Raw genomic sequence first — 20,307 nt, forward strand, 5'->3', positions numbered from 1 at the left:
TTAAAAGTAAGGTATGGCCCTCACCATAGGATTATCCAAACCGTCCATTAGATGGGCCACAGCCTAAAAAGGTTGTGGCCCAAAAATCATTTCCGTAAGTTGATCCTAACCCTCCAATTCTAATGTTAGAGGGTTGATCCTAACCACCTATAGATCGGAGGGTTAGGATCAACCTATGGAAATGATTTTTGGGGCACAACCTATTTAAGCTATGGCCCATCTAATGGACGGTTTAGATCATCCTATGGTGCGGGCCATACCGTACTTTTAATAGAGTGAGGAGCTCCCTCATCAAAATACATTAGTGCTGATAACATTTCCCTTTGTAAAGGCATTTGTGTAAGTAAATGTGTTGTAAGATCTCATCACTCGAGTTAAAGTCCCAAGGGTAATTTCGTAAAAGTCTCAACAACTTCAAGCAAAATCTAGTATATAAGAATTCCCCTTTTGGATCAACGGGGAATTTCGAAATCCTCATCGATTTCTCTTTCTGGAATTTCAAGGTCAGAGATTTCTCCATTCGTTATTCCAGATTTGCTTTTACAACTTCATATTTTCCTGCAGAAGAAATCCGATCCATGTCTTGAATATTCTGAACAATCTCCTTTGTATTTTCTCAGATTTCTTTATGTTGGTGAGAGGTTTAGGGTTTCTATTCTTGGTTAATGTTCTCTTTCTCCCTTTTTAATGTGTGTGATGAGAGTTCTCTGATTTCTTTCTCTGTGAATCTTTGAAAATTTCGGCTTTTCTATAAATGCTTTGTTATTGCTGTTTATTAGTACTATTTTTGTATTTTTAGTAGATTGATTTGTGTTTTCTGTACTTTTTTGTGTTTGTGATTTGGTATGATGGATTAGGGTTTGAATCTCCGAGTTCTCATCTTTCTGTTGTTATTTTGGATGTGTATTCACCTCTTTGATTTTGTTTTGTGGATTTCTTCGGTTTGATGGTTCTTCACTGATGAGAAATTCTGTGTTTTGCTTTCGAAAGATGAGATCTGTTGTGTGTTATGTCAGTTTGAGTCTTTGTAATTCTCATATCTTTTGTTTCTTTTGATTTATTTAGACCTTGTTTGGATGGCAAGAAAAACATTTCTGATGAAAATTTTCTTCTTGAGATTTTTTTTTTCTTTTTACAATTTAGAGATAGATGACGTAATTATAGTTAATTTAGAGGGAAGTAAAAATTGAATGGATTTGGTTCATGCTATCTTTTTTTTGTGCCTAAGAAAGTAGGAAATTTTAGAAACATTTTTCCTTTCCTAACTTTTATAGAAAATTCCTGCAATCCAAAGCAGGGCCTTAGTGTTGCTTTCTTTGTTTTTAATAGATTGGCTTCTTTTGCTTTATTATCATTGTAATCTAAACGTTCTTGCCTGATTAAATACAATTTCTGCCATATTTTTTGCTTTTTGATTCTTGTCGTTGATGAACAATATGGGTTTCATTATTTGATGAGAGTTTTGTTAGGGTCTACTGTAGGGTTTGTTTTTCTTTGTATTTGAATGCTCTATTGCGTTAATGTTGCTTTATAGTTCTGTTACTTTTCTCGTTAAATGCGTTGTTTTCTGTGGTTCGATGAATTTTGTGTTTGTTTGGTGGATCACTTTCACGTTATATGCATGCTTTGATCTCCAACTGATGAGAAACAAAATGTTAGTTTTTCTTTTGGTAATTTGTTAAACCTTTATGAGTGATTTTTTTTTGCTTATGTGATATTTTTTAGTGTGCATTTGTGCTTATTCTAGAACTTCATGAAGCTTTATCTTAAATTTCCATCATTTGCACATGTTTTCCCATAAATTTATAAAACGTTTTACTAAAATTTCATCTGAAACCGACATTTTTTTTTATTTTCTTCATGTGTGTGCTACCCTTCTTGGGATTGTGTTCTTCATTCGAGCTAGTAATATTATCTTATTATTTTCATGTGAAGTTCGTGTAAGATGAAAACCTAAGACATATTGATTCCATGAATCCTTCCTATTAAGCTTGTGAATCTGGTACATGTTGTGATTTGGAAATCGAAATTTCATGTTGGGCCAACTTATAAGCTATTATGTTTAGTGTCAGGGCTCTGGTTGTTGTTGAAAATTAATTTTCAAATATGGGTGATGAATGGAGTCCCTGCACTTTTAGGAATACTAAAACTTCTCCATTTTGAAGTGGTTGCTGTAACCTGACATGTGATTATAATCAGAGGCTTTGTGTCTTTGTTTGTTCTTTGTTGTTTGCCAATGTAAACCAAGTTAGGTTGCATCAGGTTAATGTTATGTTGTTGGTTGTGGTCCGAGTACGAAGCAAAAGTATTTCATATTATATGTGGGTTTTGTGAGAGAGACACAACACCGAATCTGATCAGTGATGATTATATGGTACATTTTGAAGCCTTCATTGAGAATTTGTGCTGTGAAACAACAAATTACTCCAAAAGCTTAAGCCATTGTAGAAGGCGTTATTTAATATTCTATACTATAACACTCCTCCTCACATGTGGCCCCTCTTTTTTGGGTTGGCCTACATGTGGCACATGCTGCCCCTCTATTGGGTTGGCCATTACATATAGAACTACAACGAGTTTTGAACCCACGACCTTTGCTCTGATACCATGTGAAACAACCAATTACTCCAAAAGATTAAGCTGTTGGAGAAGTAGTTATTTAATATTGTATACTTTAACATGTGCAATAGATTCTACCGTACTTATCAGAAGCTCCCTAGTAGGTTTGTAAGCTTGGTTTAGAAGCTAAATTCTTTTAGCTTAAAAAATTTAGCGGAATTGAGCTTTCCATCATGCTTCCTCTTAATTAAGTGTGCATTTTGTATTTAGTTTGTATTTACGTGATTATTTTTTATTCTAAAAAGGATTGCACTTTCCCTTTGCCAGAGGAGTGTATAGAAAACTTGAAAAATCATTTTAGATTGAGTGTATTTAAAACATCAAGACCTGATTAAGTTTCAAATAACACTTAGCATGAGATTTTCTTCAAAATCTTATACGAACTCCTAAGGATCACTTTGAATGCTGTTTAACATTAAATCTAAATGACTAAAAAGTCAACCTTGTAAGGATATAAGTCCCAACTGTGCAGTCCTCTTTAACGTACTTGTGATCCTAACGATTAGGGGTGTAAACGAGCCGAGCCGAGCCGAGCTTGGCCCAGCTCGGCTCGTTAAGCTCAAAACCTGAGCTCGGGCTCGACCAGGCTCGGGCTCGGCTCGGCTCGGCCAGGCTCGCGAGCCCGTGCGAGCTGGCCGAAATTAATGGAGGTCTAGATAGATCGTAGTGATGTGATGAGGATGGATAGATATGAGGGAGTAGATGGAAGAGATGGGTTTTACAAAATCAGTGGAAATAGAAGATTCTAGCCAAGCTTGGAAGAAATGGGGTAGGGTTTTGCTGCTAGAAATGGGTTTGGGTTTGTGAGGGAAGCCAAAGGTAGAAGAAGGTATAGATATAGGCTGAGGTAGGTTTGTGTCGGCGGATTCCGGTGGGATCACCGGAATTAATGGGTATGGCCGGATTTAACACAGAAACGAATGATGAAATCATGAAAATGATGGCTATGGTGAGGTGGTGGTGGAGGTGAAGGGGGTCAGATCCGGGTGGAGGTGGTGGTGAGGATGGCCGGCGGGAAGGATTTGCCGGAGGAAGCCCATCTCTTTTTCTCTCTAAGCTAGCTCTGTATTTTTTTTAAAAATCAAGAAGGGAAATGAGTAAAAGGTATTCGTTGGATAATATGGTAGAACCTGATAAGGCATTCATGTTTTTTTTGGGAGAAAGGGCTAGCAATTACATCACCCATTAATGCTCTGTCGTCTTTGGTCAATAAAGAAGTGCTAGTGAAGACCCTATGGCTAAGGCATTGTTAGTGCTAGGAAGCATCTTTTGTACAGCTTGTATGTGTGTCTTCATAATCACACCAACTCCTCGTCTTTTCTTCATTTTTTTTATCCATTTCACTGTATGTGTGTAAATAATATAATATTTAAATACATTAAATCCTTAACGAGCTTTAACGAGCCGAGCCGAGCCTGGCCTAGCTCGGGCTCGGCTCGTTAAGCTTAACGAGCTTGGCCAGCCAGCTCGGCTCGGCTCGTTAAGGATTCGAGCCGAGCTCGAGCGAGCTTCCGAGCCCGAGCCAAAATTGACACCCTTACTAACCATCATTAATTCTTCACCACTTACCTTTATTGTAACCATATCTCTTTCCATACTTTCTCGTCCTGTTCCAATGACATTTCCTACATTCTTTCGCTTCCCATGATACTTAATGCAACTCCCAAGGGCCTAACTCCTACCAATTATATATAATATATATCTTGAGAAAGGAGTGTGTTTTTCAAGCTAGTAATATTATCTTAGTCTTTTCAAGCCAGTAATATTATCTTAATATTTTCACAATGTATATATAATATACATTTAAAAAAAAAGTAATATTATCTTCTTAGTCTTTTCTTGTGAAGTCCGTGTAAGTTGACAACCTAAAACATTGATTCCATGAATCCTTACTATGAAGCTTGTGAATCTGTACATATTGGGCTTCGGAAAACCAGGTTTCATGTTAGGCCGCCTTTGAAGCTATTAACTGTCAGGGCTTTGGTTGTTGGTGAAGATTAATTTTCATATATGGGAGACGAATGGGGTCTCTGTACTTTTAGAAATACTAAAACTTCTCCAGTTTGAATGGCAAAAAATTCCATCTGAGGGGAAGAGGTGGTTGCTGCTGCTTGATGTTGACATTGTTACTATTTTGTTACATACATTAGCTAACATCAAATATGTATTGGGAAATGATAAATGCGCCCCTTTTCTTTAAATGGGACGCCAGATAGTGTATGTGGCATTCAGGTCCGTTGAATTCTTCCCACGTGAAGTACTTCAGCCCCTCTCCACTTGTAGATACACTGGAGCTGGTTGTCTCAAGTAAAAAAAAGGGGCAGATATATCACTTGTCATATATATTTAATGTAGTAAATTGATTTGCGTGAACATGTCAGATTTATATCAAAGCCTAGGTCGTCCAAAGTTTATGCATTTATGTATAGAGCATAGCTGTTAACTTCTTTGATGGTCTTTCGTGCAGAAGCTCAGTCAGCATTGTAGCAGTGGAAAATATTAAACTCAAAATTGTAGCAAACTGAAGGCTTGCATTAGAATATCAGAGGGCAGTGCATCATTTTCTGAAGTTCTGATATCTAATAAATCAAAAGTTACTGAAGATCTTTTTGACTTGTGTTAAGGGGCTCTTTCTCCGCATCTAATGGTAACTTTTATTTCATTCCTCAAACTCCCAAACTCTTTCTTCTTTGGCATTCTATATTTTATACTTTCAAGTTCCAAGAATATCATTTGCATTTAGCTTTTGGTGGTTTATGTCATCGTACGAGCTATCCTCTTTTAGCTATACTCTTCTTTTTCATGATATTTATTTTTTGATAGAGTATGATCACTATGACTAAGCAGACAGTCACCTTCGGGATCAATCGTACCAATTAATTTTTTGGTCCCACATGGGGAACATATATGTTAAATCGAGACTTTTTACCATTATGGGGTGACCCACATGGTTTTGAGTCTCATGCCGAACAGATATCGCATTTGTTAGATAAGGGACTATAAAATCAAAGGTTTAGATTTTCTTGGGGCAACACAAACACAAGGCTTGATGAATCAAAGGGTTAGGATCATCCATTCAAGGTGGGGTCAATGGTTGTGGGCTGTATTTGTGGTTTCTAGTCGATCAACGGATCCAATCACATCCATGTGGCACATTTGAGGTCCAAAAAGTGGCTGTTAGGAAAGAGCCTAGCAGCTACCAGCTTTTTAGCATTTTCCTATGTGATATTACTACTTGTGTATTTGGATAATGCAATGGCATAAAGGTCCCTTTCTTCTTTGCTATGGCAGGCAACTAATGAAAATCTTCCACCTAATGTGATAAAGCAACTCGCTAAGGAATTGAAGAATCTTGATGAAACACCTCCTGAAGGCATCAAAGTGACCATAAATGATGATGATTTTTCCACCATATTTGCTGATATTGAAGGTCCAGGTATGTGATTCTTTTGGAGTTATTTTATTATAAATAAGCATTCTGCTATGGGATTCTTTATTGATTGCTTGGAGGGTTTTCACTTGCATCATTGCAGCTGGAACACCGTACGAAAATGGCATTTTCCGCATGAAGTTGTTATTATCTCATGACTTCCCTCGATCGCCTCCCAGAGGTGTGCTTTCTATATATTTATTTTCAAATATTTATGTACAGTTATTGTGTGTATTTTTCCAAGACATGTGGAGTGTCTGTTTGATTATTATCTACTCTTCCATCTTTTGTTAGGTTATTTTCTGACAAAAATCTTCCATCCAAATATTGCAACCAATGGTGAGATCTGCGTCAATACACTAAAAAAGGATTGGAATCCGAATCTTGGGTTGCGACATGTTCTCCTTGTAAGTTCAATCTCCCAAGGTGATTGTTGTAAACAACATGATTAATTTTTATTATGTTTCCTGTAGTGCATGTTTAGATTGTTTGTTTTAAACGTCTGATTTCCCTTGTCATTTGGTAACTCATCCAAAGTGCGCACATAGGCTGGAAGTTTTTATCACAGTTGCTGACTTTTGTATTGAGATTGTGTAAAAATTGTGCTATCATTTGGTAACTTTATCATGATGTTTTAGGGAAATCAATTCAAAAAGTATGCTTCAAATAAGTCATCGTTTATGGTGCTGACCGTCTCATAATATTTTTCCAAATCAATAAAATGAAAAGAATACAGTATTAACTCCTCACTCTGCTGTACAATTTCTGCCCCAAAAATGGACTAAAGGTTGCCAGCAATGACATTCTCGTTTGATTAAATCAATGCCTCATCTCTTTCTAGATTTTTGCGGTTATTCTTCTTTTCATGAACCTTTTCGAATGAATGAAATAAAATAGAAGATTAGCAGAATATATCCTATGGGGTTATGTTGTGCCCATAGACTCAAATGTAACATATCGGCAGCTTGCCATAATACTTTGTCATTCGCATATTGGGGTTATGCGCCATCCAAGGTTTTAAATTTCGGTTTCGGTGATGGTTTTGGTCACCACCGAAACCGAAACAGTTTCGGGCCGAAATTTTGGCCGAAATCATGTAAAAATATAATTATGATTTCGTTTTTTTTTTTTAATTTCGACCGAAATGTCTAAAATTTCGGTGATTTCAGTGAAAATTTTGGCTATTTCGGTGAATATTTCATAAATTTTGGTGGGATTACAACCTTTCTGTGGACTTTTTTAAAAATTTCGGTGGAAATTTTGTAAAAGAGGCTAAAAACGAAATTTGAACCAAAATTTCGGCGACATTTCGGCCAAATTTTCGAATTTCGGTGGCCGAAATCTTGTAAAGAAACGACTTCATGTAAATTTCGTTTCGGCCGAAATTTAAAACCATGGTGCCATCTCAGTAGATTTTACTGTAACATGTTGGCAAGTTCCTAAACTATTCTTGAACTGATCCACAAATCTTTTGGTGGAACTTGTCACAAGATCCTCCATGTCTACTTAATCTTCTATGATCACTTTATTTCTATCACATGCCATATTTGGTTGCAACTATTCTTGAACCGATCCACAAATCTTTTGGTGGAACTTGTCACAAGATCCCCATGTCTATTTAATCTTCTATGATCACTTTATTTCTATCACATGCCATATTTGGTTGCAACATCTTAAGTATGGCATACATGTAGAGAAAAGTAACTTAAGACAGTATTTTGTTGTTGACAGGTGGTCAGGTGCTTGCTTATAGAGCCCTTCCCGGAATCCGCTCTGAATGAACAAGCTGGCAAGATGTTGCTGGAAGATTACGAGGAGTATGCAAGGCATGCCAGGTGATTTATCTTACCTCCCCCATTTGCTGGAACCATTTACCTGTGATATCTCTCAGACAAAATATCGATGCATGCATATGAAACATATTTTCATGGTCACATGACATGCATGGCATATACAATGCATGCTTTCAAATGTGCTGCAATGCCTCCGCGGCATTCACTGAATTACTTCATGTCGGCAAAATAGAGGTCCAGCCTTGAGTAATGCGTTTAGAGAACCTTTTGTGCCTTGGGGTGGAAACCGATTGTTTTTTTTTTTTTTTGAATGGTGGTGGAAACCTATATTTCACCTCCCAATAGCGAGATTTTGTCATACATAACTTTCCAGAGAACGACCCTTTGACCAGAGAATGGGAAATTTCCCATTACAGCGCGAGCACGATGGGAATGGGCTTCCCAAGATTCCAGCCAGGGGGGCTGGGGTGTGCATAGAATGAAGAGGACGGGCCCTAATGCAGTGTCAAGTCAACAGTCACCTATTGGGATCAATACCCATGATCAATTTTGCCAATCTCCCACAAGGGGGGGGGGGGGGGGGGGACATGTAAGTGCTTTTGAGACTGTTTCTCTTGTCACAATTCTAAAAGAACATTCAATACCAGATCTAATGTTTGGCTGTGGGTATTTACCTCGGAGAGTAATGGCATGAGTAGTCAGAAGAGAGGAGACAAGCATTGGATTTACATGGAACTTACTTGGGAGAATAGATGTATGTAGTGTTTGGTTGACAATCTCAGAGAATAGTGGTAGAGGGTGTCATTACCAATATATATATATATATATATATATATATATATATATATATATATAGAGAGAGAGAGAGAGAGAGAGAGAGAGAGAAGTGTAGCTACACATACGTGTAGCTAACTTAGCTACACCTACGCCTTAAAATGGATCTCTCTCTCTCTCTCTCTCTCTCTATAGAAAGAGAGAGAAGTACCATCCCCAAGGAAATTCAAGCGAAATTCCGCCTTTTGTGGATTTTGGCTGGAATTTTAGAGGGAGGAGGCAAGAGTGACACGTCAGTAGACGTGCAATTATTAGGTAGGAGACATCCCTGTCTCTGGGTTTGTCATTGCTGCAACCAAACAAGGAATTTCATGGATGTGGCACTAAAAGAAAGCAAAATCCCTAAGCCTCCCTGGCTTTTGTGCAACCAAACAAAGGGGCAGAACCCTAAACAGGGCTAGTATCATCCAATCAAGCCATTCTTAACTGCACCGGGCTAGTCCTGTGATCGCCAATCAGATCTTTTTATCATTTTTCATTTTCTCTACATAAACTATATGTAAACAACTATATCAAGTGATGAGTCTTCTTGGATTTTCAACCTTTGGATGCAGGCTGTATACAGGAATCCACGCCCTTAAACCAAAACTGAAGTCGAAAACAGGGGCCATATGTGAGTCCATTACTGCTCTGAATGTGGACCAGACAAACACAATTTCCGGCAACACCACCACTATGCCGTTACCGGTTCCATTTTCCGGCAAAGGAGGAGGGGGAGGAGGAATCATCAACCAAGACCAGCTCATGAGCACTGAGATAGCGGCGGTTGGGGCATCAACAGTACAAAGGAAGGAAGGATTACCAGCTTTAGCTGGTAAAGCAGTACAGGTGGTGGACAAGAAGAAGATGGATGCTAGAAAGAAGAGCTTGAAGAGATTATAAAGAGAACTGGGGTTGGGAATGTCATCTAACAAACCATTTATTTGGAAATTTGGGTAGGGATGTTGGAAAAAAATAACATGACAAAAATGGGTCTTGTACTGTACAATAAGATATGGCTAAATTATCTATTATTCTCTCCCTCTTTATTTTTCTCTTCTGAAAATTGGATGGAAACAGGGGTTTTCTTTAAATGATGAAAAAACATTGAAATCAAGTAAGGAATAAGTTGTTTTATTTCAGTATCTACAGGGGGTGGTAACCAAAGGGTCTGTGAAAAGAAATGGCAACGCCATTGCTTTTCATTACATTCTCTGGCCTTTTCCCCCCTTCCCACCATTTATCTTCTAAGCTTAGCCGTTGCTATAGCGGACCATCAATATATGGAAGGTGTTATTGAATCTACCCTTTTTCCTTCCTGTTTCTATATACTAGATCATCTCTCAGGTAGGTACGAGAATCGAATCATAGGATCCCTTCCTCTCATATATGGAACCATCTATACATTGGAGGGGCTGATGTACTTCACGCGGGAAGGATTCAACGGGGTCTGATTGACGCGTACAGTGCAGCTGGGTGTCCCTTGTAAAGAAAAGGGGCAAATTTATCATTTCCCTTAATGAAAATGTCCTCCTTTTTCTTACTTCTAATCCAAATATTTATAAATACGCTCTATGACTACAGACAATACAAATAACTCATTTATTAAAAAAACAAACAAACAAACAAACCACCTGAAAGAACAAAAAGATTTCAATCGAATTTGCTCGACCCAAGAACAAGATGAAATGAGTCAGTCTGCACTGTTCAAAGTTTTCAATTCAGAGGGGAAAAGAAGAGTCTGAAAATCCCAACAAATTAACAAGAGCAGAAAACACAATTACAAAGGAAGAGCAGAAAACACAATTACATCACAACACATATATTATGAACTGCCATGAACCACAATAAAACAGACACCACTACTACTGACCTTCTTATCAGTTCTACCAAATAATAATACCCAGGGGGACTGAAAATGAAATTGCAGTTATCTCCCCTGTTCTATTTGGCTTCTCCTTTTTTTCTTTTTCTTTTTTTCCTTCTTTTTCCATTTTGGAGGCGTCTTCACTTGGCCATCATGACTTTGACGAACTCCTCATAATTGATCTGCCCATCTCCATCAACATCAGCCTCGCGGATCATCTCATCCACCTCCTCATCGGTGAGTTTCTCGCCGAGGTTGGTCATGACGTGACGCAGCTCGGCAGCAGAAATGAAGCCATTCTGGTCTTTGTCAAACACCCGGAAGGCCTCCTTGAGCTCCTCCTCAGAGTCGGTGTCTTTCATTTTTCTGGCCATGAGGTTGAGAAACTCTGGGAAGTCGATGGTCCCATTCCCATCTGCGTCCACCTCATTGATCATGTCCTGGAGCTCCGCCTCTGTCGGATTCTGTCCGAGGGATCGCATCACTGTGCCCAGCTCCTTGGTTGTGATGCAGCCTGTGGTGATTTGGAAGATTATTAAACATGACATTTTATGTTGAAGATCATTACAGTTCCCAGAAAGCTATCACAAGCCAATTAAAAAAGAAAAGACAGCTGGTTTGTGCAATTATAAAAAAAAATGATTGTGCCGATAGATGGTTGTCTCGAAATCATTTCCCTATGTCAGGTCTCTTCATAATAGAAATAACAATAGGAGCTCTGTGTCTTTGCTGCATAAAGAGAGATCAACATGATGCTTGGATTCCTGTTTCTAAGATGGCAACAGAAGTATGCACTTGTTTTCTTTTATCAATAAACCACGGATATTATAAAAGGGGGAGTTCAAAAAAGCCATCGGAGCACAAACACTTGTAAGTTATAGCTAACCGAATCAACTTCCAACAATAGGGGCAAAGCAGAAGGGGAATGATAAATGCGCCCCCTTTTCATCACTTGGGACACCCAGCAGCAGTGTATCAATGACTGCAGAGGGGCTGATGTACTTCACGTCAGAAGAATTCAACGGATTTGATTGCCACATACACTGCAGTTGGGTGTCCCATGTGATGAAAGGGGCGCATTTATCATTACCCAGAGAGAGAAGATGGGTTCATTCTCTATTCCAGCCTTTAACCCCACAGGTGAATAAGCCTAGGTCAAAGATGAAGGCAATAGGATTATAGGGCAGCCGAGGTGACTCTCAAGCTAAAACGCTTGATTTGGAAACAGGAAACAGGCACGACGCTGAAGATATATAATAGAGTGAATAGAAAAGATGGCTAAGCTGCCCTAATAGAAAGGGTGTACTAAGTAAAGAAACGAAGAGAAAAATTTCTTTCTATTTACCATGTTCAGTATTTCAATAAATATGCAATGATAGTAAACTCATTTCATGAAGTAGATGCCAAATGGTTTTGACCTTCTAACAATTTTGCCATGCTAGATGTCTTGAGCGAACTTAGTATTGTTTTAAGTGGTCCTTCAACAGAAAACCCACTATAAGTGATAGCATAATCACATCAAAATATTAGATTTATGGGCATTGGAAAAGTGTGAGAACAAATGGAGTCCGCTATTGGTCCCAACCATGGGTGTCAGAATTGGAAATGCAAAACATTGGATAATCTTCTACTGATGATACATGTATTATTTTTGTTTGTAGGGTATCAGTCGGACAATATTTAAGGGGAAAATGATTTGAGGACGCCGAAGAGGACTTCTAGATTCTCTATGAAAATTGAATCACAATGCTCAACAGAAATTACCATCCCACACTCTTCATTATTGGATGACGGAGAAGTGGGTATTCCAAAGAAGGATTGAACCAGTTGTTAAATTCTACACTGTAGAGGTAAAACATGCCGCAAAGTAAATCCAACTCAAAACAGGTGACACTGAATGGGGTCTTGCCTTCTAAAGCCAGATATGTAAAGGCAGATGCTATAAAATAAAAGAACTATTTCCACACAATAATAGAGTTCCTCAAGACAGACACCCGGAAAGCACCTAACACTATAGCTGTTCAATATTATTTAAGAAAATTATAATTCGACCACCTTTTGTTTGTCATTTCTAAATATGAAGAAAAAATAAAATCAAATGGAAATGCTGCCAATTTTTAGGATAAGACAAAGAAGAGGGGTGGAAAGCTGCCATTTTTTAGGATAAGACAAAGAATAGGCGTGGAAATATCATTTCCTAATTACTTATCTTTACTTTTATATAAATATTGGGAATGCATATTCTACACTTGTACGACCATAATGTTAAGTTTTATTATTTTTTATACTACCGTGTAGGTGTTCACCATGCAAACTTTGTGTAATAATATCTAGCAACTCAAATGAATCTCAGATCCAATCAATCAATTCTATCTAGTTTTTTTCACTATTTTGGTTTACGCGTTTTGCATGGGAGTTTTCCACGGAATAAAAAAAGAATAGTCACAAATACTTGTCTTGGGAATTTCTAGGAGACGGTACATCATCGGATATTTTAATTTTTTTTTTTTTGTTGTTATTTTCAGGTTTTATATCAGGAAAAAATAGGAAATAAATAATATCATGAATTAATAGAGATATTTTTGTGATATTTTAGGCGTAAAAAATAAAATATGAAGATATCTGAATGATTTTTCAAAATTATGGGGAAATTCTGGAATTTTATCATTTTATAAAAAAAATCACAAAATATCGCAATATTTTTGAAATGTGACTACGGACAAATGCAACATGGCACATCTTTCAAATCCATGAACCCTACTCTAAGTTTTCCCTCTTTCTTAGTTAACTCAAGCATCAATTTAGTGAGATACAAGTTAGCAACTCGTGTACTTTTCCCTTTAATACACATAGAAGGCCGACTCCCACTCACTTTAGTTGGTAACTTGGTATTGAGAAATGAGAGAAACCAGAAAAACACCTGAATACAAACTCCCTCCATTTCATATTCGTTAACATATATTTATAGAAAATGAAGAGACAATTTTGCAAAACGTCAAGTATTAAACGTTTTTTTTTTTCAAAAAGGTAGCAACATAATACACCGCATTAAAAGACAAGAAACAGTGTCAATTCAACTTTAAGAAATTGTGTCGAAATGGTTTTACTGCAGAAATGACAAAACCTATTTACTGCGGAAAAGACAAACTGCCGTAAAACTGTGTTAAGAATGGTAAAGAACTATAGCAAAATTTCTGTGACTTTTCGTGTATAATGAATTTTGAATTTTCTAATGACTTTTCTCAAAGAAATATAAACAATCCCCCACAAAATTAAAAATTATGAATGACCGTGGAAATTAGGAAAGAATTGAACTCATCAAGTCAAGGGAATAAGTCATGCATTAGCATATGTATCTTTTGGACTAAAACCTATACTCTTTTTTTTTTTTGAATAGCACACTTGAACCTATACTTAGTGTAGATATATTGAGTTTATCAAGCATTTGGTGAACTAAAGTCTTATACCAAGAACTTTGAGTAATAAACTGAGCCAACATATCACGCAAATAACATATTCAAGCATAAGCGTGCTTTTACTTTTAGTACTTTTCGGCCCTGTGCCTGATTCGTTTGTTTCATGAGCGCTATAGAGAATTAGTCCAATTCTAATAGGACTCCACACTTCTACACACTCACATACGTGTATCTATCAAGAGTACCCTCTAACTACGCAGCCCGCTAAATACTCAGCTATAGATAACGTTAAAAGTTTAATAACTCATACACCTTTCGTTACAGTGGGTGCAACCCACGCAAACCATAGGGACATTTTACGTTCATTTAATCCACGATGCAAAACAAACTACTCAATTAACTTGTTGTTCATGTTGAACCTACTTGAGATCTCCAATCAATTAGGTTGGATTTCTATTACATGCGGTTCAACATATGGGCTACATACTCATCCCACTCGATGTGCTTCGAACTAAGGTTTTACCAGTCCATTTGTGAGACTCAGTCAATGGGGGTTCTAAATCTAGTCACATAGATGCTTCTTAATTAGCATTTTAGAAAGACAATTTTCAAATAGAGTTGTTTCTTTCGATGAACATGTCAGGATCTCTCTATATAAACATAATTACCAACCTGACAATAGATTACAACACCAGAAACCAGTTTATGGCAAAGTAGAGTATATATAAGAGGAAAGATGCTACACTTATGGGTAGATATAAAAAAAATTAAAAATAGAGAGAGTATCCATGGCTTACTCTGTGGTGGCTTCCACTCTAGAATTTTCTAGGTAGCCCTTTCCACAAGTCATCTCTGCCGCGGTGGCTCACTCTTTGGTAGCTTCACTCTTGCCTAGACCTGGCAAACTCGACCCGTGCCCGCGGGTCGACCCGACCCACCCGCAAATTTGCGGGCACGGGTCTGAGTTTTAGTGACCCGTCAAAACTAACCCGCGGGCACCCGCGAGGATTACGTCGTGATAAAAAGCCGACTCTTTTTTCCAATTTAGGGAGATATTAGATCTGATTTAAAATCTTTTAAACTTAGAAACAGAAATCTCGTGCGCATATTACGTGACCGGATATAACAGGTTAAACATGGATAAGAAACACGGTATAAAGGGTTATTTTCAGTTTCTGTTGCTCATATTTCAGAAGAAGCCCTCTCGTAGACAGATAGAGAGAGATTCAAGTTGTTTAAGAGTTGAAGAAAAGAGTAGAAAGGGAACGTTAGAAAGGATCCGTTCAACGTACGATGATTTCCTCCGCCCTTTGTCTCCCCTTATCTACAGGTCTGTAATCATTTCTCCTTATTCATATACCAAACAGAAGAGAAGAATAAAATGATTTCTCTCTCTCTTCCTATTCCTCTTCCTTCTCTTAAATTCATGTTGATCGTCTGCAACACACATCGATAAAATAAAAAACACAATAAACCCACCAAAACCCACACCCTAAAATTAAGAAAAGGCGTGAAAATCAAAATCCATAGTTTGTTCAAAGATGGTGTCTCGATTGTGTGCAAATCTGTTAGATTTGGTCTCCGGTGAGGATTTCCCCAATCTGGGCCGGACCATAAACCGTCTCCCTAGAGTCATGACCGTACCCGGAATCTATAGATCGGAGGGTTAGGATCAACCTATTGAAATGATTTTTAAGGCAACACCTATTTAGCCTGTGGGCCATCTAATGGACGGTTTGGATCATCCCATGGTGCCGGCCATACCGCCCCCACCAAAATCCAGTGATAACATTTCCCAAAATAAGAAACTGTTTGAATTTGCGGGTGACCCGCGGGTTGACCCCGCCCACCCGCGGGCCGCGTGGGTCACCTAGATTCTGACCTGCAAAAATACGGGTCATTTCCTCACCCGACCCGTGTGACCCGCACCCGCATCACCCGCAGGTTGACCCGGCCCGACCCACCCGTTTGCCAGGTCTATTCTTGCCCCTTCTACAGCTCTTGTTTTTTTCTAAATCGGTAAATTTTGATCTCCTAGTGGATCTGGATATGCCAGTTAACCTGTTTGACTTCCGAGACTTCAGCTCTATCCAGGGTGAATACATGTCCACTCCTGGATTTAATCCTACCATCCAATTAACACCATTGTATTTTTTGTTTAACTTGATAGTTAAACTAGAGTTTAAAAACGACGATGCGGTACGGAATGTAACTGAAGAAAACCCTAGTCGACTTGGCACGACACGGTCAAGTACTCGGTTGATGCGGTAGGAGACACCCTAATTTCTGGATCCTTAAGCCCTCTCTTTTTTTTGTAGGAAATACCCTTTTTTTTTTATCTTGTTTCCGCTCACCGTCAGAACAGAAACTTTAAACAAAAAAGAAAAAGAAAAAAAGGAAGCAACAGCTAAACCAAAAGGATCTAGATTTATCAAAATATTAGAAATTCATTTACAAAAACAAGGGCGCTACAATATCCATATCAATCAATTCTTGAGAAATTAGAGGCAGTACCAAAAAAATACACATGTCAGAAATCACTATTGCATACATGTAATAAATTCATTTCAAGTTCCATAATCCATTAGACTATCTCGATGAATTATAAATCAAAACACAAAAAAAAAAATCATCCAAAAGCCATACAAAATATGTCTAGATTTCACATGCTTCAGGCAAATCACAAAAAAAAAAGGAAATAAAAGATCTCTTAAAACTAAACCAAGCAAAAACCTGATCTAGAAAAACCAAAAAATTTTCATAAAAAACACCAGGAACCAGAAGAATAACACATCAATCACTAATATTCCACAACCTCGACCAAAAAAACAGAAGAAAACTTAATCCTGAGAACAGACTTCCACAAAATGATCAAAATACCACAAGAAAGAACTAATAATCACCAAAATTTTCATCAAAAACATCAGGAACCAGAATAATAACACATCAATCCCTAATATTCCACGACCTCGACCAAAAAAAAAAAAAAAAAACAGGAAAATATTAATCCTGTGAACAGACTTCCACAAAATGATCGAAATACCACAAGAAAGAGCTAAAAATCACAACAACAAAAAAATCATTAAAAAACACCAGAAACCAAAAGAATAACACATAAAACACTAATATTCCACGATCTCGACCAAAAAAACACACGAAAACTTAATCCTGTGAACAGATTTCAAAAGAAAGAACTAATCTATAGTCAGATCTTAGCAGAAATTAGATCGAATCAAACAGAAAAAGCAAAGAAGAACATATCAAGAAGAGATCATCAGATTTTTAGCCAGAAAAGAGGGGGAGAACGAATCTGACCGTCTCCATCCTTGTCGAACAAGCTGAAAGCCTCCTTGAACTCAGAGATCTGATCATCTGTGAGCTGTTCTGCCATTTTTGCGCGTGAAATGGAGCTCTGAAAGAGAAGGATCTCTCTCTCTCTCTCTCTCTACAGGGAAGAGAAAAAGTAAAAAACGCGCTTTCGCGTCTCTCTCTACAAGCCGGACAATTTTTAGGGTTTTATACCAGCCAAAGGCTCCGAGGGCATTTAATGCTTTTTATATTCAAAAATATCATATTCGCATCCTTTACCTGGCCACCCCCTCTAGTGAAATTACGACAGCTCATTTTACACCATAGGGGGTTGGATTGAGGAAGAAAAGGGAGCGTATAAAAAATATAGGAATTTTGTTTGTCAGCTTTTGTCGGGTTTGTGTGGTGAAGATATGATTTCGTTCTACGCGGTTCTCACGCGGTTTGAGTCTGTTGACTGGATAAAGCTAATGCCACGTCAGCGCCTGTCGCTATCTTATGATCTCCATGTGGCCATTTGGCCGTTTCTAGACACTTCTACGATCAACAAGGGTGAAAGTAATTTTGTTGGGCCCCACATGGGGATGCATGTGAAATCGAGGCCGTTGATCTTATAGAACATCATTGAGATGGTCTTGGAACCATCTAGAACGGAAACATAAATCGAGATTGTTGATTGAGGGCCTAGATCATCCGATCATGGTGTTATCAACGGATCAAGTCTGATCACATAAAAACTAAAATGGCAGAAAGGACTCTCGGGATCAACGGCTGACGATCAATTTTAGAGCCGGGACGACTTGTATGCACATTCGAGACCGTTGATCTTATGTAATTGGGGGTAATTCGTGTGCACCCAAACCATAGTTAAAAGTTCATTTTTAGGAATAATTTGACCGATGTAAATATTAGAAAAAACAGAGAATTTAGATGGTGGACGACAATTGGGCATCAGAACAATTCATTCGATGGGCCTAACATAGACAGGGTGCGCCGAAACCATAGTTAAATGGATTTGCTTACTAGCTTAGGATTCACTTTCGATTACTGTCATTTTTTATATAATTTCAAATTTCTAACGGAATTACTAGGGCTGCAACTCGGGTCGGGCGGGTCGGGTTTTGGAGAACCCAACCCTACCCGAGAAATATCTCGGGTCGGGTCGGGTTTTTTTTCGGAAAACCCATGATTCCCAAACCCGGCCCTACCCATGATAAATCTCGGGTCGGGTCGGGTTTTTTCACGTTGACGCAATTTTTTAAGGAAAATTCTTGTTTGGCAAGGCAACTCAACTCATAGAAGCAGAAATTACATTCACATTACACTTGAATCAAACAATGATGTAATTACAATCACATCACACTTGAATCAAACAATGCTATAATCAAACAATATTGTAATTACAATCAAACAATGCTGAATCAAACACTTGAATCAACTCAACTCATAGAAGCAGAAATTACACTCACATACAGTAACAGTGGGTGCGTGGGTTTTCACTTTTAACTTTTAACTAACAATAGAAAAAAATGTACATACTATAACTTATGTAACTCGGGTCGGGCCCCTTGAAACCCGGCTCGACTCGGGTCGGGTTGATGCGGGTCGGGTAAAGCCCGGCTCGAGTTGCAGCCCTAGGAATTACAAATAATATATGCGAAATTGACGAGTTATTCTTGAAATTCACATGACATTAAGAGTATGGGATTTTTCAATTTAATTATTCGGAAAATTTTATAACTATAATCCTTATTAAGTCTTAACTTAATAAGTTAAAAATTAAAAAAATTAAGTCTTAATTTAGATTTTCTATGAATTGATAAGATAATTTGGTAAATGGTGGGTGTTAAATTCAACTATTTGGCATATAACTTTAGAGAATGTTGAAATGGCTGCATCCGATTTTTAAAACATTTCTTATAATGAGACTTTTAATTTTATTTTATGAGACCTGTTAGAAAAATATATGGCAGATCTACATGTTGCACAGTGGGTCCAACATCATAATAATATTGTGATATTTTTTCCCAACAAGTCCCAATTTTTTATTTTTTATTTTGATGACGTAGGATGTTCCCACACCCCCTTCGGGAGTAGGACTAGTCCCTACGGAGACACATAACGACACACACCACGTGTATCAGCTAAGTCGGAGGTGGGGACACACACCACGTGTATCAGCTAAGTCGGAGGTGGGGTTCGAACAACAAGTCCCAATTTTGCCAACCATATTTCAGCTATTCATTAAGAAATATGATTTATGTCAAAAGATTGAAGTTTTTGGGGTTGAGCATCAAGTTCATTGGTAAAATGCTTTGTTCCTCAACCAATAGGTGGATGGTTCAAACCCAGCTTACCTAACATGTTAACCAACAGAGGCAAAGAGCTCGGTGTCATGGTCTTAGCATTCCAAAATTCATACAAATTATCTAATCCTTACATGCAATAATGGGTTTTTTTCCCGTTTAATATGGGAGGCCAACAATTACATATAAAAAAACAATTTACATTCAAAGATAAAAATAGAGAAAATGACCAAAAAAAAGGTCTTTATTATGATAATGACGTGTCCAGAGGGGAGATTTGAAAATGACTAATATTGAGTGATAGTGACTTGTTTGGGTGTTTTAAGACCAAAGTACCCCTCAGTTGAATTTATTTTTTTACTTTGGGAATGAGTAAAAAGATATTTTCACAAAGATATTTTCACCTCTCTCTCTCTCTCTCTCTCTCTCTCTCTCTCTCTCTCTCTCTCTCTCTCTCTCTCTGTCGCAATCACCGGCCTCTCTCTCCGGCCTTTCTCTCTCTTTACTCTCTCTCTCTCCGGCACTCTCCGTCGACGGCACGGCACCCTCTCTCTCGACCTCTCGACGGCCCTCTCTCTCGACCTCTCGACGGCCCTCTCTCTCGACGGTACCCTCTCTCTCTCCGGCCCTCTTCGTCGACGGCACGGCACCCTTTCTCTCGACCTCTCGACGGCCCTCTCTCTCGACGGTACCCTCTCTCTCTCCGGCCCTCTTCGTCGACGGCACGGCACCCTCTCTCTCGACCTCTCGACGG

At 38.2% G+C, this 20,307-nt stretch overlaps 2 protein-coding genes across 3 annotated transcripts; one reads left to right on the top strand and one right to left on the bottom strand.

The window, feature by feature from the left end:
- Positions 1-355: 355 nt before the first annotated feature.
- Positions 356-9,792, top strand: LOC143881036 (ubiquitin-conjugating enzyme E2 22-like). 2 transcript variants are annotated; one of them, XM_077384027.1, is made up of 7 exons: positions 356-503; positions 5,087-5,266; positions 5,911-6,055; positions 6,153-6,230; positions 6,344-6,456; positions 7,781-7,884; positions 9,231-9,792. In XM_077384027.1, exons 2-7 carry the CDS (start codon positions 5,264-5,266, stop codon positions 9,556-9,558), a joined length of 771 nt encoding a protein of 256 aa, XP_077240142.1. In that variant the 5' UTR covers positions 356-503; positions 5,087-5,263; the 3' UTR covers positions 9,559-9,792. The 2 variants fall into 2 exon arrangements, with proteins under 2 accessions (XP_077240142.1, XP_077240143.1); XM_077384028.1 differs by having other exon boundaries at positions 497-634.
- Positions 9,793-10,447: 655 nt separating this feature from the next.
- On the bottom strand, positions 10,448-17,407 carry LOC143882038 (calmodulin-7). Its single transcript, XM_077385423.1, has 2 exons — positions 17,254-17,407; positions 10,448-11,036 (listed from the first exon to the last, which is right to left on the bottom strand). The coding sequence occupies exons 1-2, from the start codon at positions 17,327-17,329 to the stop codon at positions 10,663-10,665; spliced, it is 450 nt and encodes a 149-aa protein (XP_077241538.1). The 5' UTR covers positions 17,330-17,407; the 3' UTR covers positions 10,448-10,662.
- Between the last annotated feature and the right edge of the window lie 2,900 nt (positions 17,408-20,307).

The sequence above is a fragment of the Tasmannia lanceolata genome, unplaced genomic scaffold (genome assembly GCF_043159265.1).
Source record: "Tasmannia lanceolata isolate RefF3 unplaced genomic scaffold, GAP_Taslan_0.1 ptg000007l, whole genome shotgun sequence".
NCBI classification, from domain to species: Eukaryota; Viridiplantae; Streptophyta; class Magnoliopsida; order Canellales; family Winteraceae; genus Tasmannia; species Tasmannia lanceolata.

What these genes read in the sequence shown, in the direction of transcription:
- LOC143881036 (XM_077384027.1), top strand. An exon ending in TGCTGATATTGAAGGTCCAG is followed by an intron (nt 6,056 to 6,152) that starts GTATGTGATTCT and finishes GCATCATTGCAG; the next exon opens with CTGGAACACCGTACGAAAAT. An exon ending in GAGTATGCAAGGCATGCCAG is followed by an intron (nt 7,885 to 9,230) that starts GTGATTTATCTT and finishes CTTTGGATGCAG; the next exon opens with GCTGTATACAGGAATCCACG.
- LOC143882038 (XM_077385423.1), bottom strand. Translation starts at nt 17,329, where the DNA reads ATGGCAGAACAGCTCACAGATGATCAGATCTCTGAGTTCAAGGAGGCT. An exon ending in GTTCGACAAGGATGGAGACG is followed by an intron (nt 11,037 to 17,253) that starts GTCAGATTCGTT and finishes AAATCACCACAG; the next exon opens with GCTGCATCACAACCAAGGAG.